This window comes from Xenia sp. Carnegie-2017, unplaced genomic scaffold (assembly GCF_021976095.1).
Source record: "Xenia sp. Carnegie-2017 unplaced genomic scaffold, XeniaSp_v1 HiC_scaffold_13, whole genome shotgun sequence".
NCBI classification, from domain to species: domain Eukaryota; kingdom Metazoa; phylum Cnidaria; class Anthozoa; order Malacalcyonacea; family Xeniidae; genus Xenia; species Xenia sp. Carnegie-2017.
In genome coordinates this window covers 4,756,819-4,783,503 of record NW_025813436.1, presented here as the reverse complement: position 1 = coordinate 4,783,503, position 26,685 = coordinate 4,756,819, and the positions used below count along the sequence as shown (strand labels likewise).

Here is a 26,685-nt window from a genome sequence, read left to right as displayed (position 1 = left end):
CCCTCCGCTTCTCACGCCTATGTCAAACATTATTCAGACTTCAGTCAATGTTATCGCATCGCATTCACTTCACTTTGGCAGATAACATTGACGTCATTCTCAATAATTCTTTATTAGGCAAAAATTTAATGCATTGGAATTAATGCAAGACCAAATGGTCTAACTTAAAACTGGCCTTTTACTGAAAAAGCAATATACAATAATGTTTGGTATTATTAAGTCAGCTGGGAGTTGTCCTGGTTTAGTCGGACATTACAGTACTATAGAAATTGTTAAACACTTTCACATAGCTGAATGACTTTCACCTGCCTTAAATTAGCTTTACTGTCTTCGACATAATTACAACCGTTTTCCTCTTCCTTAATTTCTTTGTTACGTAAAGTAAGAGCTTTTTGGACGCACATAAGTATATTTATACATATATATTTATAAAATAATGACAATAAAACGTGCGCGCTAATTGCTCAACAGCATTGTTTGCATTAGACTGCGCAAAACAGATCTGAGCTCAACCAATTAAATCGATCAATCAATCAAAGAGAATTTACAAATCAATCATGAATACATTCTTGAGGAAAACTCAAACGTTGTTTGCGTTATTGTTACTTTAAAAAAGAAATAAAAGATGTTTTGAGTTTTTGCTGATCAGCTTACGAGTTCTCCCAAATGTTTTCTTGGTTTGCATAAGCATGTGCAAACCCAACAGACATCCTTTATTTCTTAATTATGTTTAAAACAAACTTCGGACATTGTATTTAGTCAGTGCATCAGTTTTTGACGGTTTCAAAAATGACAGAACAGGAAAAATGCTCCTTTTTTCTGCAAAGTCATTTGGTTCTCTTGTTTGGTAATTCTTCTTCACATGATCTTTGTGATGGAATCAAGCAAATGGCAGGTCAAAACAAAAAGTTGTGACCAGGTTTACTATACAGAATGCTTAGGTAAGAAATAATTTTCTCGTATTCGAAGTCAAACTTTGGGTAAAAAGTTAGTCGAATAAAGTTCAACTTCAAGATTGAAATGCCAATTTGTGCACGAGTTAGTAATGATGTTATTACAGCTATTTGTAGAATAAATCCGCCGGGAAACTGTTTTATTTATGCATTTTTAGATTTGATCTTAATTGTCTTGTTAAAGAAATAAAAATATGTTCTCAGTTGTAAACTTGTCTCACAAAGTAAATATTTTGACTGTTAACAGTGACACTTTTCCTTTATAGAACCGCTGGCATCGTTGAATATAAACATAACGAAGCAAGTTCGGGTCCGTTCAATCATCGAGTGCGGGCAACTTTGTGGAACCCATGACTTTTGCGAGGCTTTCCTACAGCATTAACAAAGAAGACGGAAACTGTCGACTGCTGAATGGAATACCCGAGAGAGAAATAGGATTGATTGAAAATGTGGTCGAAGAGAAGTGGAGACTGTACATTTCAATGAAGGTAAAGTTTTTGAAAATTTAGTTACAATCAGCGAATGTATGCAGCGTTTTCTACAAGAACATTGGATTCACTGTTTAATGGAAAGTGGGGGAGAAGTAAGAACAGTCAAATTGCGCAAATTGGCTTTAAAGCAAAAACTGCGCTTCTTCCAATAAATGGCAAACTCATTTTCTCATCGATGGCAAAATTTTTTGCTAAAATTTTTCAAATAAAGTAAACAAGACAGTGAAAATACCGTCTTCAAATATTTACGAAGTGAATTTGAAGCCCAAATTATTGTGAATGAGATTTTAGACTACAGGCGTAAGTTTTTCATATCTGCTATAAAATGCAGATGCTCAACTTGTATGATTCTGCTGAAATCTGTCCACAAAGAGAACTCAGGTCTTATGAATCTTCATCATGTTAGTCGTTTCTTTAAAATATATTCTGTGGTCCTCTCGCGCGAAGTAATATATTTAGCTTGGCTGCTAACTTTAACTTAATTGAAAGGTTGTTTGGAAGGGGGGCAGGTAAAAAGCGACTCAGGGTTAAAAATATTTACACAAATTTACCAGCGCATGCATATACTGATTCATGGATTATATTAATAAATATTATTAGAATTTAAAAGAAATTCCATTTGAAATTAAAAAGATAAAACAATTTATATCGCTAACTTTCGTGCTTAACAATGGCATACCTCTTTCTCACTCAAGGCAAAATGTGAAATGGATAAAACGTGTCAAGGTCAAGGTTAATGCATGACGGATTGCAATCAGCCAGATGTTGTCAAATGTCGTTGCTATGAAAACTATTACGGCGAATATTGTGAGAAATATTGTAAGAATATCAAGCAAGTCTTTAAGACATTCTAAGACAGAAAATTGATTCTTGCGACACTAATTCGGGTTATCAAAAAAAATTGGTAACTGAGCATTCTCGTATGATGGCGTGATTTAGGAATGTTGTTATAGCTACATTGTTTTTTTCCACAATCTTCTATAGGAACCCATCATTTTTGTTGATTTCATATCTTGAAATACACTACTAAGTACATTAATAATAAAAAATAATTATATCGATTTTTTATGTACCATCCTCACGAGTTTACGCATTTACATGCATGCATTTTATGCCAACAATTTTCATCAGGAAAACTGATAAATGTTAGTTACAAATCCCCTTCCGCTGTTACCGAAACACAAAAACACTTTCTATTACAGACGACTACGATCTGAACTTTCCCAACACCTCTGCATACACACAGATCGATGTGGGACACATAGACAAAAGCCTAAATGAGTTTACCATAACAGTCTGGGTGCTATTTAACGTTGGCTATGAAAGTTATCCACTGATCTCGTACAAGACAAAAAATTCGTCACAAAACATCGCGATGCATTTCGACGTGGATGGAAATGGTGCATCAACAATAGCAAACTTAACTGCTAAGGCATTTAACAAATCTGTAAGGTAAATTTTATACACGTTTTGTAGGATTTATCCTGTACCTGTTTTAACCTCAGACTGGCTCCAGTTTACGAGCATTTCAATTTATGGTGTCGGGGCAGACTGGAAACTTTCCAAACAAATAAATTGAGGAATTTACACTTCAGTCGTAAAAGTATGTTTCTCACATTTAAGAAAAAGATTTCATGGTAATCGGTGGTATTAAACTTTGAAATACTTATTTCGTCATTTGTCACAATACAACACACTTAACTCAATTCAGAACAAGTTCAGATATTAGAGTTGCTGCTAACTGAGTTAAGTGCAGAATGGAAATGCTGCTACATTTGCGATAACTTTGACGTTGGTCCAAAGTACTAGCACCTTTCTGCTATCTTTGTCGCTTTTCACACGGCCTTTTTATTACTTGTTCGCCAACTTTAAGATTCTTTTACAGGTTTTTTGAATTGTCACACGATTCATATTTACGGGAATAAAAAAATTTCATAAATTTCAGTCACATTTTATATTCTATAGGTGTGTGTAATAAGGGCCCAACTTCGGTGGCCGCGGAACGTTGATAATTGGAGGGCATGGAAGCGATTTATTCATATATTCATATGTAATAATCCGTAAACACAATTGATTTCAATAGGAATAAATAAAGTAAAACATGTATATATGAATAGAAGACCTCCCCCCCAATTATCAATGTTCTGCCTCCCTTCCATTTTTCATTTACCAAAGGGGCTCATGGTCCATGGCACATAGGTGACTACGAGCCCGATCTGTTTCTTGCAGGTATTCTTTCTCATTGATTTTCCGCTTCAATCAATTTACTCAAAAAACAATCGATATTTTTATCTTCATAGCATGGTGACCATACCCATAAATGACGACCATTGGCATCACGTTGGCTTTACGTGGTCAGGTGTAACCGGAATTATAATGCTGCTTATCGATGGTGTGTTGTGGGGAACTCGAAATGTCTCTATGAGCAATGAGATACCATCCGGGGGGAAGTTAACAATAGGAGAAAGAAAAGATGAAGGTGGAATACAATATCTTGTCGGTAAGATCAGTCGTATGAACATGTGGAGTAGAGCATTAGATGGAAAGGAGATTGAAATGATGGCAAAAAGTCCTGGGATGAATGACGGTGATTTGATCACGTGGTATAAACTAAAGTATATTGTGTCGAACGAAAGGATCCTTCGTCCTTCAAAAGCATCATTGTCAGGTTGAATATTTTCTTTTTCATACAGAATGTTTATCAAACCACGATGTATACATAGAACAATCAGTCGGTTAGTCTTGTATTTGATGTTTCCAATTCGACAATTAACTAAAATCTTTAAGAAGTCTTCCTCCAAAGATAAAAGGATATGATCTCTTATGCAATCACTTCCTGTCAATCTTATATAAGAGTATTCTGACTTCACGAGCTGGGATGTGGCATCCGACGTCACAATGAGCTCCCTCACAGAGAGAAACATAATTGAATTGAAATTCGAAATCACATTGAAACTAAGGCAAATATGCATTCTCTCTTATGTTTTAGGTAATGAGACAAAGTATTATATAAGTGTGCCATCTACATTGGTTAGCTATCCTGGACCACCACAGCCCATAAATTATATATCTGCCTGTGTTTGGTATTACGGAAGTGGGAGCGAGAACCATGATATCTTTTCATACAACTCATCAAAGGAATTTAGGTTTCAGTTAAAGTCAGGAGCACAACTGTTCACGAAAATCAATGGTGTTTCCAGTCAGAAGTAAGCACTTGCAACACTACTTGTCAGAGACTGTAGTATGTATGTGCTCCGGTTTCAAGATTAGATTACAATCCTGATAAAGACATTAGACTCTAGTATAAAAGAACTCTATATTCAGCATAAGATCACTTTGGATAAAGACAATGGCGGAGTCAAAGTTAGGCAAAATAAATTAGAAAAGCCAATTGGTTTGTACGATTTTGATCTTTTGAAATTCATAACCAATGGTATTGTTGTATGTATGTTACGATCAGAATTAAAGACTATAATATGTTTTGCCTGATTGTGGAGTTGCTACTGGATAAAGTCACCATTCATTTAAGTTAAGGACTCAAGTTTCAACATCTGAACACGTCTGATAAAGTGCAAAAGTTTGTACATAAACCTATTTCTTTCTTAGGCAGGTTCCAACTTTCTTCAAATATTGGCATTTTCTCTGCTTAAAATGGAATGGAAAAAAAGCTTGGGTAAAGTATTTCTTCGACGGCTTTCAAGTCGATACATCTGTCAATGATTCCGCATTACAAACAACCTTACCGGAAAGGAAAATTTCCTTGTCCCTCTTTCAAGTAACGGTAAAAAGTTTTCACAACTGAATATCTGGGATCACGAGATTTCGAGCAGCAATATTCAAATCATGGAATCAGGGGGGTTCAATATTCACGGCAACGTGTTAGCTTGGAGCAAACTTTTACCATACGCCTCCCCTGGAGATATAAAGTCATTTATTACTATTTATCTACCAGGTAATAAATAGAAAAGGAAAGAAAGAGTGGTTGAGAAGTGGATCGGTATAAATGAATATGGTTAAGACTTGACAGTTAAAGCAAAGGAGCACATTCAAGGAGAGAGAGATTAGAGGCAAAGTAAAGGGGGGGGGGTTGTTGTTCAGTGATAATGAAAGGTAAACTATATTCAAGTTCTTATGCAAGCTGAACTGAGGGAGGGATTCTTTAGGATTAAGAAAACTGCTGATGTTGAGACAAATATGAGATCGTTCAAAATAAACAAAAAGAAATGGCCGAATTGATAGGAGAAAGAAGGAATATCGAAGGATTATGAGGGTAAAAATAGTAAGTGAAGTGATGTAAAAAATTCAGTGAGAAAGATTTGAGCTTTCATTCTTGAAGGTAAAAATATCAAGATGGAACTTTGAGGATAAAAAAAGCACGGAAGGAAGTTTAGGATGACAAATGTTTTGGTAAAAACGAGAGCCGGTGAGGTTAAAGAGAATGGTCAAAAATGTCGAGGGGAGAGGAACACAAGTGACAAATGTCGAACAGTTGGAAGCTTGGAGTGACGAGTTTCAAATAATTTAAAATTCGCTGGATAATATTATGTTTAAGACCTTCAAGTAACAAGGAAGCGATATCAGTTTAATTTCTTTCCTATTTTTTTGTTCACAGGTTACACAGTTTTAATGAAGCGGACAAAATGGTGCAGAGATAATCACTCTGGGAGGTCATCCTGTCCTGGTGAAGAGTTGCTAGACTAGGTGGCATAATCTCAAGGGAATCGATACTTTGGCGATGTTATTACCCAAAATGTTTGACCGCTTCAAAAAACACGTTCGATTTTGACACAACTCACACAAGCAAAACTTGTTATGTTCCTAAAGTACATAATCAGCTCATTTAAATCAACTGACATTCACTTTGGCACAAGACACTGAGGCAGTAACTTATGATACAGGCTCTCTTCTTTATCACGTTATTTTATGTAGAAATGAAAGACAGATTTTGGTCACCACATTGTTAAATGTTGTTGATCAGTCTTAAACCAGTAGTCAGGATAATTTGTAGTTCTACACTCCAGTACTTACGTTCCAGTGATGTTTTGATATTTAGGTAAAAGCTCGAGTTCTGTGTTGTTCTGGAAAGTGAAGTGGAGTAGGAATGGGAAAGCGACCAAAGGTCAACAGACAGCTTTCTCATTTCATTTTCAATACAAAGTATAATCTAATACATATAATATTATCATACGTGTATGGAATAAAAATAAAAAATTGCATATTTCCATTGTCATTTAAAACAAAAGCAACTCAAGCAGCTTGTTTTTCTCTGTGTTGTACCCATGGTTATGTTATACCATGCGCCAGTACTTTCTGATTGTTATGAAATGGAAAGCTAAGAGCTCCTCACTTTTATGCAAATATAATAACGTAAAACACAAAATCAAATGCACGTTGGCATATTAAAGTACGATACACTTTTTTTGATACACTCTGGTAATGGGTCGGGGATTTTATATGTATTCAATAGAGCGCAAAATTGACGGATGTGCGTATTTGCTTGTTCGGAATACGCATTTGCATGCCATCACCAGGTAACCAAACTGAATTTCGACATGTATGCATGATCAGAAATTAATTTTAATTTTAGTTGCTTCGTCATTAGCTGGATGGTGTGGACTTTAACTCGCAGACTTAGAGCTCAAATCAAAGAAACGTTGAACGACGGGGAAGGCGAAAGCGAAGATTTCAAATTCACACATGACGACTTTAATAGAAAATTTCATCAATATTACTTACGATATTCGTTCAAGTATTGCCAACACAAGTCTGTTGACAAACACCACTATCTCGGATTATGTACTGCGCACAATCTACGATCAATACTTGCTGGGAATTTTGGCAAATAGGACAGCCTTATCGCCAGAAACAATCGTTACAACAGTCGAAGCTGTTTACGGCAGCGCTGTGTATTTACAAGCTGTTTACAAACAACTTCAAGATGGCCGCGTCAGTTCTTCAATAAACTCGTAAGTAATCGATTTTCTTTTCGTGAAAAGCAAAAAGCCAGTGAGACATTGCAGTTAGACGACAAAACTTCAAGACATGTTTCATACGACAAACTATTTTTGTAATTCGATATCTTTGTCACAGAGCACGAAAGTTCACAAACAAGATGTTCACTTGCTAATTGATTACGTCGCTTGCATTGAATTGAGGGATTCAAACTGCACAAATTTACAGAAAGTGAGAAACATGTCTACATTGAAAGCATTGTCGCTTATCCGAAATGTCATATAAAAGTTTGCACGCCGTAAGCCTGTCTTGTCTAAAAGCGATGTTCAAAATCATTTAACTCAGAATGGCATACAAAGCAGTGCCATTATATCATAATTGGTCATAAAGTTTGCATCGAAAAACTCATGAATTTATGATATTTTTAATGATGCCAATTTAACTCGTTGACAAAAATGGCTTGCAATGCAAATTTTGTGACATCTGTAACGAAATGGCGTTGCAAGAGTATTTAAATTTGGATGGATTTTGGATGATTTTCGCTTGAGAACTCCTCGCATCATGTGAAAACCGACTTCAAGATTCGTTTTATGTTGTTTTATTGTTTATTTGCCACGTCTTTTTTTCTGACTTTGATATAAAATTCCTTTAGCCTGGAGGCAAAATGTTCTTTCTATTTTGTTGGAAGTTTGTATTTTTTTGCTGTTAAGTACAATTCAATTATCGCACGACAAACTTATTTTACCATTTTGCGTCATGGGTATGTTTGTCTTCCAATAAGTTGATCAAGTTAGTAAACCTTTCACCAGAGGAAGACATTGTTCACAGTTCATCTTTGTTGTGACGTCATAGAGGTTGGATCAGCGGGTGGGATTCGCTAACGTGGGATTTCCGCTGAAGCCGCTTAAGATGTAATCCATGGCAATATAACGTCATGAAAGTCATAGTTGTTAATAAGATTAGCTGGCTGATTCATTTATTACTATTTCCTAATGTAAATTCTTGATCGAATTTCGAACTTAAGCTTTGCATGTTCAATTTAATGCAAGACAAGTAACGCTCGATGTCGGCCTCGTTCTAGGAACAGAGTACGAACTGAAAATGAATTGGAAATTGTTTTTGAATTACTTGTCTAAATATGTGGGAGGGCTTTGCCATCAAACGTAGATTTTTCAAAAAAATTCTTTCACGCTGTTCGAAGCTAAAGACCAAAAGCACTCAAAGAGCTAGAAAATTGTTTGACAAAGTTTCCTTTAATAACGGTTCTGGGAATGATTTACAAGACTCTTGGTACTTTCTCTCCTTAATATCTTCAAAGATTACTTTTATATATCTATATCTCAGACCTTCGTAGTCGCCGACGAATCGACTTCCTACGTGTATGTATGGTAATCTGAAGATGTGTTAAGCTAAAGACGAAACCTTATTATTAATAAAATTCCATACCCATGGCCATATTAAACGTTTTATGTTGGGCAATTATATTTATACTTAAAATTCTGTTTCCGCCTGGCAAATCCATTTTCACAATATGGTATTAAAAACTTAAAATGCCGGGGCCGGTTGCGCTACAGCCGAAAAGCGTTATCCAATGGATCGCAAATTTTTTTGAATTTTTAAGAAACTCTCTTGTATGGGGAAAGTATAAGATTTCAACTGAGCAATCGCCGAAATGAAATGTTTCTTCTAAGATTACCAAATTTCTTTGTCGTAAGGAAAACACAAAAACACCTTTTTAACAAGTTTGAAAAATTTACCATCTAATGGATGACGCTATCCGCAGGCTTCGTGCTCCACCCTCCCCCCCCCCTTAGTTTATCAATGTACGTGTTGTTCGCAACGTTTATTGTGCGACATTATATTTATACTACATACATGTTGTTCATCGTAACATTTCTTATCGTATTGAAAACAATTAAGACCAAAGTGGAAGCCATGTTAATGGTGGAGTTAGGAGATAGGGTCCCGATATATATAGTTATATATGTATATAAGTTTGAAAATTTGTAATCCAGGCATTTAATACATAAAAGATAAAAGTTTCTCCGGATTTTAAGTGATTTTTTATTGAGCTTTCGACTCGTTGCTTCGAGCCTTCATCAGAACGAGTCGCTCAATAAAATCACTAAAATCGGAGAAACTTTATCTTTATATATATATATATATATATACATATATAAGAGATGGACTTCGTATATTTGAAAAACTAAGTAAAATTCTCTCCCCCCCCGTTTAATACTCACTTATTGATCGCTTATTTTTTACTTTTGACAGTTTTCAAAGTGCGAACACGACATGTGGTGGTAGATTTAACAGCGATAATATAATCGCTTCAGCTTTTACTCCCGCGGTGAGTAGTTCTGAATCATGATATAGCCTATACTACGCACGCATTCTGCGCATCCAAGCTGTGGATATGAATTTCAGGAGAGACTCCTTTGACCAGGGTTGACGGTTGATGAAAACGCGCGGTTTTCACTTTGGAATAAAACCGTCTACTAGGGGAGGAGAGAAGAGGGGAAAATAAGGTAGAGAATATTTATCAAGTGCGTCGCTTTATCATGAAAATTAAAGGGAGGTGGAAAACCCACGATAGCCTTGCATAACGATACGACACTCGCCTTCAATTGGGGCCTGCCCCCGAGCACGACACGTCATCGTAATTTTGGGAAGTTGTGTTGTTATGACAACGTTCATTTCGCCTGACATTGAAAGTGCATATTTACGGCTGAATTTTTTGCTGAGCGCGCAAAACTTTTATGGAGAACCATTATCTAACGAAAAAAGTCTACAATTTTACTGCCTACTTTATCGACCATTTTCGATTAGAAACCCGTTCCAGTCGAAATGATCTTTCAAGCATGGACAATGGACAAACAGCCCCCCACCCCTTTTGAAATATTTTCTTTGATCACAAACATACAATTCGTTATTCTAGATACTTATGATAATTCTTCTGTCGTTCGTGAGTCGACGTGTCGAGAGAAGGAATTGCTGTAATGGAAGGCCGGGATTGGCGATGTAAGTTGGCGAATTAGGTATCGGCCCGCTTGTGGTAACTGTTATTTGAATATTGGTGCTCTTGGAATGAAAATATGTTTTGAAACTTCTTATCCGTCGTGCTTTTTCCATGTAGTTTCTTTGTTAAAGCTCGATGTAGCAATGCGGCACGAAAATATTTGCATCTTCTGAAACTGCGATGGACTTGTAAAATAAAACGCAATCGTTCACTGTAATATTACAGCTTAATCAGTCATTCATTTTATATTTTATGAAACTGCCGTCTGGTCCAAACATGGCAATCGACTTTCTTTTCAACATTATGCATAATTTAGAAAATTTTCCTTGCTCAAAATGAGCGGGCTAAATTTCGAACAACGAAAAGGCTCTAAGGATAATTTAATTAAATAACTCAAGTTCAAATGTCTAAAAAGGCACTCAATTATTTAATATAATCCAATAATATTTGTGGGGTTGCAACTACACACTCTCCCAGTCCGCCCCTCATATTCGTTACTTTGCAATTATTTTCGCATACACTAAACAAACTTGCCTTTGTACGATATAGCTGATGAATTTTCGTCGCAATAAAATGTCTATGATAGAAAAGAAGTATCTTCTGAACATGTCATGATTTTAAGTCATCTACAATAAACAAATGATGGACAATAAACAGTCTATAATTACATCTATCGCAAAAACTTTATTAGTTCCATACGCAAGCATGAAAACATCTTCTGGCGCGCCCGGCATGCAAGTTCGCTCTTTCTATGTAAATTTTTTGGTATTCACTCTCTGTAAAAATAGCTCCGCAGAGGGTACGTGTGGTTACATGTGACTGACGTTTCCAATCGCTTGCAAAGGTTGTATTTGTATTCCGTCTGCTGAAGCAATTTGGTTTAGACTACTCTCAGAGAAACAGATGTGGGTTTTTGCACGCTTTAAGCCTAGGCCACACTATCGTCCATATCGACGAAAATTAGAACGAAAACTGCCGCAACGAAAATCTTGAACGAAAACTCAACGAAAATTTCGTTTTCGTGCATATTAGAAGAGTTGAACTTTTGACCTTTTTCGTTAACGAAAACGCATGCAATTGGCTAATAATCTAAAACTTAATACACAAAGATGGCGGGGTGGCATGAGTTTTAATAAATCCGATGCGAGAAAAACAATTTGTCGTCATTCGCAAGTATTTTATGAGTCTGTTTTCTTTTTTCGGTTCTCGTAACTCTTTAATCAAATTGTTAAATAATCCAAGTCGATCACGTCGTTTATTAATTGGGTGAATCTAGTATGGGCGTTTGATTGTCTTGCTAAATGTTTGCTTTCAACTTCAGAAGGAGTACCTTCTTGCCAGAGGAAGACACCTTTTCTTTTTTGCTTGTTTTGTTACTGCAATGGCTACTACAAAGACACATCCAACAATAATACCGTTTACGTTTTAGCCGATCTTTGTAAATATGCTTGCAATTTTACGTCGTGTCTGGCATGTATTTCGTGCACGAATTTTCGTTTTGTTTTCGTTTTCGTGGATATAGTGTGGCCAAGGCTTTGGTCATAGCATTACAGAGCTGTACATATGAAGCCAGTTAACCGGGATTCAGCGAGGCGTTAAATGATTTCGATGAAAGGGAGCAAAACTTCAAGCTTAAAAATCGCAACTGTTTGTTAAGCACAACAAGTCATATCTGCTGTAATTCTCAAATTAGGCCAAATTGGTTGTTTCAATTTTGAATGTTTTGCGTAGTTATTAAACCAGAATATTGTGAAATTGCTCGAGAAGATTTATCTGATGATAAGTGTGGAATCGTTTCCATTTGCCAAAACCATTTAACGCCTCACCGAATCCCGGTTAGCTGGGCTCGTATGAACAACCCGCTAACATGTTTTTGTTAAAAGTGGTTAATAGTACATTATGCAAGTTCTTTGTTTATTGTACATCAAGTCCGAATATGGTGGTCGGTCGGTCGTTGGGCCATTATGGCATGACAAAACTAAAGTCCATTGCAGTTTCAGAGAGATTTGTGTGGGACAATGAAGATTTTCCACCATGTTGAATTTACGATAAACTTTCCATTTTTGTAGACCGGTGAATCTTTTGGACAGTTACGAAGATCGGTACACCTATTCGTTTGCGTTTGCAGCAACTGCGTCGAGTATCGTACAGGTGATTGTCGACGACGATTTCTCTCTTATTTTGGGAAATGACTTTCGAACAATTCAACAGGATAGTCCGTCGTACGTTAAAAGTAAGACTGCCAAACATAAGTTGTCATTTATCTTTTTAGGCTTCAGGAAAGTTACTAATTGAACTTGTTTGCTTTTTTGCTCAAAAAAGTGTTTAAAGTGCTCTCCAATGTACGTCACGTCTGGTGAGCTAGACCCAGTCCCAGTACCTCACGGTCAAATGCAAAAAAGCAAACTTTGACGCCCAAAAAGTCAAGAGAGATCAAATTTTCATCTTATAAAATATATTGCAAACGTTCTTAAAATCGTCCACTTTATCTAAGTAGATAATTTCTCTCGGGGTGAAATAAACACTTTAATAACTTCATCCGTTGTATGTATGTATCTTTTCCTAATAATAGCAACGTGTAGTTCGTGCTGGCACATTGCTATTTGCTTAAATAAGCTCTTCAATTCAATTTCAGCATTGTTGAGAACGGCTACAGCGATTGTCATCGGAATAAGTTATTATCCATTCTTCGCCTGCATTTCAACCCAACAGCGGTTGCTCGGAGCCATATTGGGAACAATTTATTCCACTTTCTGGTACGTAAATATCGCATTTTCATTATGCGCCTGCGCATGTTGAAACCATGAAATAACTACAGACGGCGTTTAACTAATAGTGTCGTCGTTGTGCTCACGAACGCGCACGATATGGAGTCTGTTGCCTACGGAGAGCGATAATGAAAACTTTATTGCATGCTTGCTACATTTTTGCATACTTACAATTGCAAATCTCAGAGCAACAAAGGTGATTGGCTACTTGGGATTACAATTTAACGAAACAAGATGTAAAAAAAATAAGAAAAAACACAAAAAATTTTTCGATATAATTTGAATAGTATAAACTAAAAATCGCGAAATCATTATTTTGGGATTAATCTGCAACAAAAAACATAATAAGTTGATCTGATTGCAATAATAATCATTTTTCTGATGAAATATTTCGCGCAATTTCTATCCACATCAATTTATTCGAGCATTTCCATGAAATAAGAACTTTCGTCAAAAACGCCAAGGCAACTTATCGAAAGAATGATGAATTTTACGCTCTTAAAATGTTTCTTATAACAATATTAATAGTAACAGACAAATGTATTTACCCCATTGAACTAAAATACATGAACTCTACCTGAAGCAAATAATTGAACGCCACCTGTAATACAAGACCCTAATAATTTTTTGAAGCCGTGATTTTACCCTAGACACGCGAAATTTTACCCCAGACACGCGTGTGTAGTGTTTCGAGTTTCTATCGCGGACTTATAATTGATTGACTACACACGCGTGTCTGGGGTAAATCTCGCGTGTCTGGGATAAAATCACGGCTTCAAAAAATTATTAGGGTCTTGTATTACAGGTAGCGTTCCATGTATTATAGTTGAATGTATTTACCCCCGGCACGGTACTATTTCATTGAAGTTACAAATATTAAAAAAAGTTTAAAGTGTTCTTCCAATAGGCCGTGTACACTAACTAAGTGGAATGAACGCTTATCCTATAATTACGTTCTTTTTTTGTACATACAGAATTATTCTATCCCATTAAATAGCTACATACTACTTGTTTTTAATTTCTTTGAAAACACTTTAAGGGTTTAGAACTTTTTCTATCGGAGGAAGTTATAGCGTGGTTTTACATTTGACATGTTTACGTTTGAATACAGACAAATTTATTTTTTCGCAGGCTTATAACTTACCTGTTTCAAGTCATCGACTGCAATGGTAGTGGCCAGGTAAGCGGGTAAATTATATTAATTATTAGCGTTGTGCCGTGATTGCGTCCATTCGCCTGTGAAAAATCAGGTGCGAATGTCAAATTTCAAAGAGATCCTACGGATGTGACATATATCAATATTTATATGCGACAGATAATTTCTACGGTGGCCGGTACGGGTCACGACAAAATAATTTAGAAAACATAACAAACAATAAGAAAACATCACTCAAAATCATATTACACATTTCAAAATACTCACTACACATTTCAAAATACTCGCTACACATTTCAAAATACTCGCTACACATTTCAAAATACTCGCTACACATTTCAAAATACTCACTACACATTACAAAATACTCACTACACATTTCAAAATACTCACTACACATTTCAAAATTCTCGCTACACATTTCAAAATTCTCGCTACACATTTCAAAATACTCACTACACATTCGTCCCAGTCTTACCCTGGTCTGGCCTGCCCACGGTCGTCATTAGTTTACATCTACGAAATTGAAGTGATGGCAGAAAGGTAATATAAATATACGTTTCCGATATTACTAACAGTTCAGTTCGCGTAAGGATATTTTGATGCTATTGTGGCGATATGTTGTCTGTGTGGAATTCGGCACATAGACAAACATATTGCCACAATAGCATCAAAATATGCGATACGCGTACATGAACTATTAGTAATATTTCTTCCAGGGATTTCTTGGTCTTGTTTAGACAACACAACATGAGTGGTCAATCTACAGATTACATGTAATTGTATTTGTATTGGTGATATTCGACAATCATTAGTTTAACTAATGCACTTATTGACGTGACTGGTATTGAAGTTCTAAATTTATTGCGTTTACTCGAAATTACCGAACTTTTCATTTTTCTTTGGCGTTTCTTGTGCAACAAATTATAGCACTATGTGTAAATTTCCTCTTTGGTTTCCTTGTTATTTTTGTAACGCATCACACAAGTACGTACGCGACATAGCGAATGCAAATTCATATACTCAGATTTTTGCTATTAAAGTACGGACATGTGTCGAAAGCCACTGCAAATACATTTGCTGGCGATATGTAGATCGTCTACTAATGTTGTTGCCCGACCAAGTCCAGCAAAACCCTGGAAGAATTTCTGATTAGAGTTGAGCCAATATTTTCATGCTATTATCCCAATGTCCCATTTTGTTTGCCTTGTGAAATGCGGAATTATATATTTAATATGCTTACTTTATGATGTCATGTCAGTTTCGTAGATGGAAACTAATGATGACCGTGGGCAGGCCAGACCAGGGTAAGACTGGGACGAATGTGTAGCGAGTATTTTGAAATGTGTAGCGAGAATTTTGAAATGTGTGAAAATGTGTAAAATGTATTGAGTATTTTGAAATGTGTAGTGAAATTTTGAATGTGTAATTATTTTGTAATGTGTAGTGAGTATTTTCAAATGTGTAGTGAGTATTTTGAAATGTGTAGCGAGTATTTTGAAATGTGTAGTGAGTATTTTGAAATGTGTAGCAGTATTTTGAAATGTGTAGTGAGTATTTTGAAATGTGTAGCGAGTATTTTCAAATGTGTAGTGAGTATTTTCAAATGTGTAGCAGTATTTTCAAATGTGTAGTGAGTATTTTTGAAATGTGTAGTATTTTTGAAATGTGTAGTGAGTATTTTGAAATGTGTATTATGATTTTGAGTGACGTTTTCTTATTGTTTGTTATGTTTTCTAAATTATTTTTCTGGTGACCCGTACCGGCCACCGTAAATTTCCTTTATCGAAGCAGCAATTAATATGTAAACCTGCGTGAAGTTTTCAATGCAAATCATCAGTGTTGTCACCGACGATGTTAGATTTGCAGCTATCCAACTTCGAGGGTCGTTTTTTCTCTGTTCATGCTGTTTAACGTTTGACGTGCGCATGACATGAAAAGTCGGCCTTGTCGAAATGAAAGCAAACTTCGTGTGCCAATACCCCAAAGCAATTCAGTCCTATTTTACATTTTATACAACCTATTTTGGGATATTGCGATCTAACCTCGCGCTGATACCCACCCTAGCGCGCTAAATCACGGTACTTCTTTCAATTTTGGCACCTTGAAATTCGATTGAAAAGTGAGCGGTCCATTGCTCGGTCATGTGATTATGTCGATGAGCCAATGAAACGACGCAACACAACACTGCGCATTGATTCAATATTATATTTTTACTAACTTATGGCCATTTTTTCCAGTTGACGGAAGCCGAACTTGTCGTGAGTAAGGCAACGACAATCCTATTTCACGGTCTGCTCTTGCTTGCGTTTATTCGAGTCCTGGTGCGATCCACGTTCAGCAAAAGACGAGGAATAGTAGTGGTAAGTGCGAAGAAAGACTTTTTGGCAAAAAGCCGTTTTCGAGATGCAAATTGTGATTGCTGTGCATCGCGTTTGCAACTTGTAACTTTTGACTGTCGGTTATAGCGTTTTCAGGTTGTAAATTGTTATTGCAATGCATCCTGTTTTCAGGTTGTAGCTAAGTTGTAGTAATTGCGAGGCATCCTGTTTTCAGGTTGTAGCTAAGTTGTAGTAATTGTGAGGCATCCTGTTTTCAGTTGTAGCTAAGTTGTAGTAATTGTGAGGCATCCTGTTTTCAGGTTGTAGCTAAGTTGTAGTAATTGCAATGCATCCTGTTTTCAGTTGTAGCTAAGTTGTAGTAATTGCGAGGCATCCTGTTTTCAGGTTGTAGCTAAGTTGTAGTAATTGCGAGGCATCCTGTTTTCAGGTTGTAGCTAAGTTGTAGTAATTGCGAGGCATCCTGTTTTCAGGTTGTAGCTAAGTTGTAGTAATTGCAATGCATCCTGTTTTCAGTTGTAGCTAAGTTGTAGTATTTGCGAGGCATCCTGTTTTCAACTTGCAACTTGCGATTGCAAATTATCGCGTTTTAAAGTTATAAATTGTGATTGCATTGCATCAATCATTGCATTCTATTTGCATGAGGATTACCAGTTATGATGCGGGGGCAGTGCCAAAAAGGAATACAAGAAATTGCCCTTTGACTAAATTCCTTAAGAAGATGTCCATTTTAAGTGCAACATGCGAAAACCTTACGGAAAACCTTACAGAAGTGATTTGTAAATCACAAATTTGCAAACGTTAGCTAGAAATTACTGGCTGGTTGAAGTGCCCTACAAAGAATGAATTCTTCGTTTCAATGAGCAAAACATCAAGAACTGTCGATTTTAAAATGAAAGCCCTATGAACTATTCGTGCTCGCTGAGGAAGCTAGTAGCACAATGCAAGGGCGGGCCAAATTAAACTAATCACCAAATGTCATCTCTTAGTATTTGTCAAATATGTCAATAAAGGTCCTGACCGGTCTCAGCAGCCTAAAAGTCAAATCTGTAAGTTGAGCAAGCACGTTATCAACTTTGTTTTCAGTCCGAGGATGAATGGAAGGAAAACTACAAGTACAAACATGTTCAGAATCTCCTGAAACAAATTCCAAAAAGGTAAAGAGCGATACGTTTTTCGAATGACAATATCACAACAAAAAGATATAAGATGTTTTATCATTTGTAACTCTGTGCTTTGTCCTTTTTCATAGCGAAGACGATTTGGGTGATGAAAAAAGTAGTAAGAAAGGTTTGGTTTCGCGTATTTATGAATGGAAACCAGGTCAGTCAATATGTACTAATGCTTAATGTTAAAACTCTTGTTTGTTAAAACAAAAGTACTTAGGAAATTGTGCTCTATATTTTAATCTGTAGTCATCTCACGTTGAAATGCGAGTGTTTAGTGTACTTAGATTGATTGATAAATCTTCGTTTTGAGTGATATGATCTTAAGTCTTCCTCAGCAGCAATCTATTGTCTTTCAGGAGTAATCTGTTGTTGAAATTTCAGTCTTTTATACTCCAATCTTAAGCCTTCATCAGTAGTTATCTGATATTGAAACAGTGGTCTCTTATATAGCTATACTCGAGTCTGGCGTCTTCATCTGGAGTGATCGGATGTCGAAACTTGCACGAGTCTTTTGTATATACTACAGCCTGTTGTCCTCATCATTCTTGATCTGATGTTGAAACTTGCACGAGTCTTTTGTATATACTACAGCCTGTTGTCCTCATCATTCTTGATCTGATGTTGAAACTCCAGTCTTTCACACTCCAATCTTAAGTCTTCGTCAGTTGTTATTTAATAATCAAACAGGAGTCTTTAGTATAGCTGCTCCAGTCTGCTGTTTTCACCAGGAGTGATCTGAAGAATGTTGACAACAAATTCCACGTATCCTTCCATCTAGTTTCTTAATCGGGATTTCTCCAATTTTATGCCAGGTGTCTTGTGTAGTGATCTGATCGAGGATAAGTATTATTTTCCCCGACTGAGAAAGGAAAAAGGCGGAAAATGTTTTCTCTCATACTCCCGGGAGCCCGACTGTGAAACGACGTGGCGGGTGGTGCGGGGTATTGTATACCAAGCATGTTTTTTTGTTGCATCCGAACAGCTTGACAAGAATAACGATGGCTCACTGTATAAACAAATGTAAATTGCCATTCTAGACTGTTGATGTTAAGCCACTCTAGATAACAAGGCTGGGCATTTATGGGCGATGTAATGGTAGCTATTTTAGTTGTTTTGATGAATAGTAAATGTCAAGCGTTGCGGCATCTCCCAGTTGTCTGTGAGAAACCGTTTTTCTTCGTAAAAATCATCAATTTGTCGATCGCGACTTTCTAATTTATAATTCACATTTTCATCCGCTCAGATTTCAAATACTCCACTCGAATCGTCTGCATCTACATCACTTGCTGTGCCTGCTTGTACATGGTGAGTTCAAACAATTGAATTCCCTTCATTTAGCGCCGTGGGGTGTATATTTTTTCGAGAGGGGAGTGCTAAAAGGAGACTGGGGGCTACATAATTTTTCAAGCAACATTACCAGCCTACAGCAATTCACGCAACATTACCAGCCTACAGAAATTCACGCAACATTACCAGCCTACAGCAATTCACGCAACATTACCAGCTCACAACAATTCACGCAACATTACCAGCCTACAGCAATTCGCGCATTACCAGCCTGCAGAAATTCACGCAACATTACCAGCCTACAGAAATTCACGCAGCATTACCAGCCTGCAGCAATTCGCGCAACATTACCAGCCTACAGCAATTCAAGCAGCATTACCAGCCTACAGCAATTCACGCAACATTACCAGCCTACAGCAATTCACGCAACATTACCAGCCTACAGCAATTCAAGCAACATTACCAGCCTACAGCAATTCGCGCAACATTACCAGCCTACAGCAAGTTCAAGCAACATTACCAGCCTGCAGCAGTTCGCGCAACATTACCAGCCTGCAGCAGTTCGCAGCATTACCGGCCTGCAGCATTCACGCAACATTGCCGGCCTGCAGCAGTTCAAGCAACATTGCCAGCCTACAGCAGTTCACGCAACATTACCAGCCTACAGCAATTCAAGCAACATTACCAGCCTACAGCAATTCACGCAACATTACCAGCCTACAGCAATTCACGCAACATTAACAGCCCACAGCAATTCACGCAATATTACCAGCCTACAGCAATTCACGCAACATTACCAGCCTACAGCAATTCACGCAACATTACCAGCCTACAGAAATTCACGCAACATTAACAACCCACAGCAATTCACGCAACATTACCAGCCCACAGCAATTCACGCAATACATGCTTCATATTGATTTCTATTTATTAAAATACCCAATCTAATAAATGCACAATTGCATTTTGAAAAAAGAAAAACTCAATTTTATGACTACAATTTTGTCTGAAATTTCGGCAAGTGATTATTTTGATTTTTGCATTCGTAAATTTCAAACGCACGAACACTTATTTCAATGAATGAAGCTTAAATTGGCATTCGTATTTCGTTATGATTTCATCATGAGATGGACTTTCCGATTATTTTTTTATTGGTTGAGATCGTGGGGAACAAATTGGGTGGGGTGGGGGTATATTTTTGTCTTGTCACCTTTCAATTGGGGGCTCGTGCGACGGTTGGGCGGAAATGAGGCAAGGGGCTGAATAGAGGAAATATGGAAGTCGAATTTATTCATTTGCGTTCATTATTTAAGAAATAAAAAATGTTTACTGTGTGTGCACGGGCTTATGCAAACCGAGGAGACGTTTGGGATAACTCGAGAGCAGATCAGTGCTAGCCCAAGACCGAAGGTCGATGGTTGCACATGCTCGAGAGTTCTCACGAATGTCTCCGAGATTTACACAAGGCAGTGCAAACGCAGTAGACATCTTTTATTTGTTTTATAAAATAACAATAATGTGTAAAAGACAAATTTAAAGTAAACGTTTTAATTTTTCCTCCAAAACGTACTCATGATCGATTTGCAAATTCTCTTTTACTGATCGATGTATTGATATTATTTGATTGGTTGAGCTCAGAACTGTTTTGCACTGGCTGATGGGAAACACGGCTATAGACCAATCACCGAACGCGTTCATTGTTTTTATTTTATAATAGGTGATGGTGCTATATATTGTTGCCGGTAGAGGTCTAAGGAAAGGGCTTAATGAAGTGATCAAAGTATTAGAGGATACGGACGATACAGCCGGAGGAACGACAGGAGTTTATTGGAACAGGATTAAAGAAGGAATTGACGTGACCATAAGTAAGATGAAAAAATATCACTTCTCGACGTTGTCTTAGGCCTAGTTCAGACGTCGAACTTTACGTGAACCGAACGCATTTAAAACAAAAGATAATGAGAAAGTTCATGCCATTTTCTTTTGTCTTTAATGCGTGTAAATTTCGACGTTTGAAACAGGCCTTATGCAACAAAACTGTTCGTTTTTTAGTTTGTTGGTACGTGGCCATAGCCATTGCGACAATAAAAGATATAGCGATCATAGCTAATATGCTTTCTTGGTACAGGTAGGTGGCCGTTTGACAATTATCGATTTGTACTAAGGCAAGAACTATTGCCTTGTTATTATTTTGAGAATTCACCGCGGTATTTGCTATTTTCAAAAAAAAATTCATATAACTTTCCTCTACACAATTTCTACCTTTGTATATTATGTTTTTGTGGACTGCGGGTCAGCTTATTGTACGATATTTTTACAGAGGTCATGTGTTGCGGCTGCAAAAAGGAGAGACAAACTTTCTGCCTTACAATATGGACGAGCAGGAACCGGTCGACATCATGGTAAGGACCTGTTATACATCGAAAGATCATTTCTGTCGTGCCGAGAACCGACCACTAAGAGATCATACATATATGTTTACCATAAGTGTAATAATCACCTGCTACAATGTCGCCTGTACCCAAGCTAAAACAAAATTTATGTTTGGCATGGTATCCATGTTTGTTTGGATTGGTTGATTACAATTGAAAGCAGGATGAACCTTTCTCTCAACTGTTTTTCCAAACTTATAATAAGAGTAACCAAAGGGCATCATAAGGGCATAAACAAAAACCTGGAGAGTAATAGAAAGTATAACAATCATCTTTTGACTAACACTCACGGGGGGGGGGAGGGTGTATTTGCTTATGCATGTTATAACAGTTGATTTCAAAAGAAACTGTTAAAGGAGAACATGCATGTATGTAAGTACTCCCCTCCCCTCCAGTTATCGAGCTGGCCTCTACGCTGAGAGTATATATGTCTATCTGTTTAGGTTGCGAGCTTCAAGTTTGGTGGTTATCAAGCTGGGTACATCATTTGGAGTAAGTACAAATAATTATAGACAGACCATTCTTATACGCCTAAACAACACGGTTGCCAAAGGGAATGTTCAGTTGAGGGGGTGCAAATATAGAGGCTGTTTACATGATCCCTGCTAACCGACATTCAGCAAGACGTAAAATGATTTCGAGACATTAAAAGAGTCAAAAGTTCAAGCGAAAAAATTACAACTGTTGTTAAGCGTAGTTCCTGTTGTAATTTTCCAATTAGGCGAAATTGGTTGTTTTCATTCTAAATGCTTTGCACAATTATATAGTGAAAACGGTCAAGAAGAATAATCTGATGATAAGTATTTAATCTTTTCCATTTGCCAAAATAATTAATCGCTTCGCTGAATCCCGGCTACCCGAGCTCATGTAATCAGGCCGTAAGTCGGTTCTGAGACAAGAAATACCCGTTAGCGCACACAATAGAAACGTCAGCTGCATGAACTCAATTTTCTAGGAAATGAAGTTTAACGAAAAATTATTTTCAGGTTATGTGATTACTCATTTGGTCGTGTTTTTCATAATTTTTCTTCTCGCCCTTGGCTTCATCTGGCCTTTAACGTGGGGCAGTCTTAGCGATGCATTCATCCCGTCATTAATGATTTCATTTTGGTAGGCATACATGCATAATGTTATAGCTAATTATTCCTGGTTGTATTGTTTTGTTTTCATCAATCATTGCATATCGCTTATTCGTCACTCTGTTCTTGTTCTCTGTTTTTCATTCGTCACTATCTACACTGACACACATTATCTTAGTTCATATTTAAGATAGTGTAAAGACTGCTCTTGTTCTCTGTTTTTCATTCATTACTACTTACACTGACACACGTCATCTTAGATTATATTCTAGATAGTGTGAAGACTGTTTTTGTTCTTTGTTGTTCATTCATCACTACCTACACTGACACACGTTGTCTTAGTTTATATTTTAGGTAGTGTAAAGACTGTTCTTGTTCTCTGCTGTTCATTCATCACTACCTACACTGACACACGTTATCTTAGTTCATAATTTAGGTAGTGTAAAAACTGTTTTTGTTCTTTGTTGTTCATTCATCACTACCTACACTGACACACGTTATCTTAGTTTATATTTTAGGTAGTGTAAAGACTGTTCTTGTTCTCTGTTGTTCACTAGTCTCCAACTACCTAACTAATGTTATGTTTCACAGGCCAACTGCGCTCATCTCAATCATTACGATAGTCGTACAACGACTGTTGGCGAAATATGTGTATCTTCGAGACAAGGGCAAAACTTTGGCCTTGGACAATCGGTAAATTGCAATTCAGTCCTATGAATTTCAGCTTCAAAGTTGCAGGCAAAGCGTTTGCCTATCCACTTCACGGAGATCACCCAATCAAATCACAAGTTTGTACTACACATTGTGAAGGATGAACACCTCGGAAATTCCCTACTTAATGTATTTTCAATCGGGTTTTCTTTGAACCATATTACGTCAAAGATGTCTAAGTGAAGAGACTGCTCGTTAACTTTAAAATTTGCTATACACCTGAAACTGAAACCTGCCATTTATCATATCACTGACGTTCACGCAGGAAGCCAAACGTGTGGATGTGTCCTACAAGGGACATCCACGCTCCAATAATTGTGGGCGTCAGGACACCCAGACACCCATGGATTAAGCCAAGACTCTGGTATACAATTATGAACATGCGCCCTTCTTTGTTTAGCCATGTGTTTCCGTTAATGGTTTGCGTCGTATGCGAACTCTGATATTTGTATTGTTATCCGTTTCTAGACGCTTATTCCACATTGCGAACTACTTCCTTTTCTTTTTGAACATATTTGTCGGTTTGTTTTCCTGTCTCCTTCGTATTTTCTACGCTGTTCTAGTCGGAACTGCATTTTTACCGAGATTGCAGAAGAGCGCTTTGCCAAGAGACTGGGAACTATTTGATCCTGGTAAGTTCACGCGGACGCCGAAGCAATAGGTCACTCCCATTGAAGACACTGGACTGAAATGCAAAGAGCTCATGCTTTCAACATCATTTCACTCCCATTAAAACAGAGCTGTCGTCGGAAAATTTTGTGGGAGGGAGGATGAAAGGTCCATTTCATGTCTGAATTACACAAGTTCCTTTAGCTGTGGCGAGGTATTTTCTGAGCCTTCATACCGAACACTAGTAACATTTAGATCGTTCGTACGTATTTCATGTTCTCAAGAATCGATGCAAAAATAATTTCATACAATTATCAAACAGAAAAATGACAAATAAAATCTAATATAATACTGAAATTTACTAGACTCGAGTACATACCAAATCTCACGTTTTACGTTTTACTGTACGATGATTGCGTTCGACGCTCGTTTCCGAGAATATTAACTCAGACGTATTTCGTTCCCCAGGTTACAAAACTTATATTGGTCATCTGTTCCTGGAGCATACCCACACGAATCCAGTGCTTTTCATATTCAATCGTCTGATGTGGGAGGCCGTCAGAAACAACGGCAGAAACCACGGCAGCATGACAGAGGAAATTGACGTCGAGGGTGGGGAGACAGTTTCTAGCGGAACGGCATCGCGTCGAGGAAAAATCCGCTGGCATTTAGCACTCACTTTAATTAATAATCCCGAGCTGAAGGATCTTAGGCGAAAAGATGAGCAGAAAGCCGAGGAAGCTAAGGGACCTGGGGCCTTTCAACAGTTCAAGACCAAAGTCGTGACCAAAATCGAAGAGCTTCGCCATAATCACGATGAAAAGTGTCATCGCAAAGAATCAAAATTATGAATACGAAACGTCCATTTTTTACATTAAATGTAAACGCTGTATCAAATAGAGCTGAATAAATTTACCGCTTTTGTTGAATCAACGCTGTAAAGAACATGGCAACGTACTTCACACTACCTAAAATAAACTTAGCCGATAACGTGTGTCAGTGTAGGTAGTGATGAATGAACAACAGAGAACAAGAACAGTCTTTACACTACCTAAAATATAAACTAAGATAACGTGTGTCAGTGTAGGTAGTGATGAATGAACAACAGAGAACAAGAACAGTCTTTACACTACCTAAAATATAAACTAAGATAACGTGTGTCAGTGTAGGTAGTGATGAATGAACAACAGAGAACAAGAACAGTCTTTACACTACCTAAAATATAAACTAAGATAACGTGTGTCAGTGTAGGTAGTGATGAATGAACAACAGAGAACAAGAACAGTCTTTACACTACCTAAAATATAAACTAAGATAACGTGTGTCAGTGTAGGTGGTGATGAATGAACAATAGAGAACAAGAACAGTCTTTACACTACCTAAAATATAAACTAAGATAACGTGTGTCAGTGTATGTAGTGATGAATGAAAAACAGCGAACGAGAATTGTCTTTACACTACCTAAAATATGAACTAAGATAACATTTGTCAGTGTAGGTAATGAATGAATAACAGAGCATGAGAATAGTCTTTCTCTAAAATATATACTAAAATCACGTGTGTCAGTGAAGGTAGTGAGGAATGAAAAACAGAAAACAAGAACTGTCTTTATCCTATACTGTATCTAAAATATAAACTAAGATAACTAAGTTGTGTCAGTGTATGTAGTGATGAATGAACAACAGAGAACAAGAACAGTCTTTACACTACCTAAAATATAAACTAAGATAACGTGTGTCAGTGTATGTAGTGATGAATGAACAACAGAGAACAAGAACAGTCTTTACACTACTTAAAATATAAACTAAGATAACGTGTGTCAGTGTAGGTAGTGATGAATGAACAATAGAGAACGAGAAGATTCTTTACACTACATAAAATATAAACTAAGATATGGTGTGTCAGTGTAGGTAGTGATGAATGAACAACAGAAACGAGAACAGTAGTACCCAAAACATGTTGCATTCACTTTATTCAAATTTTCCATTTTTCTTAATTAAGTATTTATGATTTATTGATAGCTCCTTATCGCTCCGATAGCGTAAATTTATAATATTAAAATTGCATAAAATGAAGCAAACCATCCCATGCAAACATAGCATTCACAGATTCCCTATGAATACACGAGATAAGCGGGGTGTATATTTGCTTTCAAGTATTAGAAATTCTCCTCGGCATTTGTTGGTATGCTTGACGAGTGAGCTGATGCATATATATGTACAAAACAGGCTGTTTTTCAAATTCTTCTTGCAAGCATGGAAGAGCGTTGAACGCTATAATCCCATTCATATGCGCGCGCTGTCGTCAAAAGTCGGATTCTTGTTTCATTATAAACCTCAAGCATATGATTTTTACATAAAAAACATTTCGCCGAACTATCGTTTAATGTTCAAGTTTAAAACATCGCCATTACCTAACAGATCCAAGCATTTGTTTTCGAACGCACTTCTAACACAAAGACTCACACGGTTGTTAGAATTCACATCGCTGAACTTCTGTGCCTTATAAAAAATCTCTTTATTTTCGTTTCTAATTATGTGAAAACATGTGTAAGCTCAGATGTTCATTCACAAGATTGTATATTCAGTCTCCAAGCGTCCATCGCAATTTCCTAACAGATCAGACATTTATTTTATAAATGCATTTATATAGCACATAAAGTCTTATGCGGTTTTCATGCATGCAGTAGCGAGCAAGCTAGGTTTTTAGTTAGGTTTTAA

General features: G+C 37.0%; 2 protein-coding genes and 2 long non-coding RNA genes across 5 annotated transcripts; 3 read left to right on the top strand and 1 right to left on the bottom strand.

The window, feature by feature from the left end:
• The first annotated feature begins 2,775 nt into the window (after positions 1-2,775).
• On the top strand, positions 2,776-4,117 carry LOC124433266 (neuronal pentraxin-2-like). The gene is made up of 2 exons (XM_046983027.1): positions 2,776-2,896; positions 3,745-4,117. The coding sequence occupies exons 1-2, from the start codon at positions 2,820-2,822 to the stop codon at positions 4,115-4,117; spliced, it is 450 nt and encodes a 149-aa protein (XP_046838983.1). The 5' UTR covers positions 2,776-2,819.
• A 718-nt stretch (positions 4,118-4,835) lies between these two features.
• LOC124447866 lies at positions 4,836-7,255 on the bottom strand. Its single transcript, XR_006948866.1, has 3 exons — positions 7,181-7,255; positions 5,188-5,357; positions 4,836-5,089 (listed from the first exon to the last, which is right to left on the bottom strand). It is a non-coding gene; the product is annotated as an uncharacterized LOC124447866 (long non-coding RNA).
• Positions 6,992-24,894, top strand: LOC124447854 (stimulated by retinoic acid gene 6 protein-like). Of its 2 annotated transcripts, XM_046998847.1 has the most exons (18): positions 6,992-7,410; positions 9,671-9,746; positions 10,335-10,417; positions 12,485-12,648; positions 13,051-13,171; positions 14,315-14,363; positions 16,580-16,702; positions 17,765-17,835; positions 17,931-18,001; positions 19,091-19,152; positions 20,852-20,999; positions 21,187-21,262; positions 21,455-21,536; positions 22,010-22,058; positions 22,553-22,676; positions 23,237-23,338; positions 23,825-23,988; positions 24,434-24,894. In XM_046998847.1, exons 1-18 carry the CDS (start codon positions 7,142-7,144, stop codon positions 24,814-24,816), a joined length of 2,217 nt encoding a protein of 738 aa, XP_046854803.1. In that variant the 5' UTR covers positions 6,992-7,141; the 3' UTR covers positions 24,817-24,894. The 2 variants fall into 2 exon arrangements, with proteins under 2 accessions (XP_046854803.1, XP_046854813.1); XM_046998857.1 differs by lacking the exons at positions 22,553-22,676; positions 23,237-23,338; positions 23,825-23,988 and having other exon boundaries at positions 6,993-7,410.
• Positions 19,572-20,109, top strand: LOC124447881. The gene is made up of 2 exons (XR_006948869.1): positions 19,572-19,638; positions 19,777-20,109. It is a non-coding gene; the product is annotated as an uncharacterized LOC124447881 (long non-coding RNA).
• Positions 24,895-26,685: the final 1,791 nt, after the last annotated feature.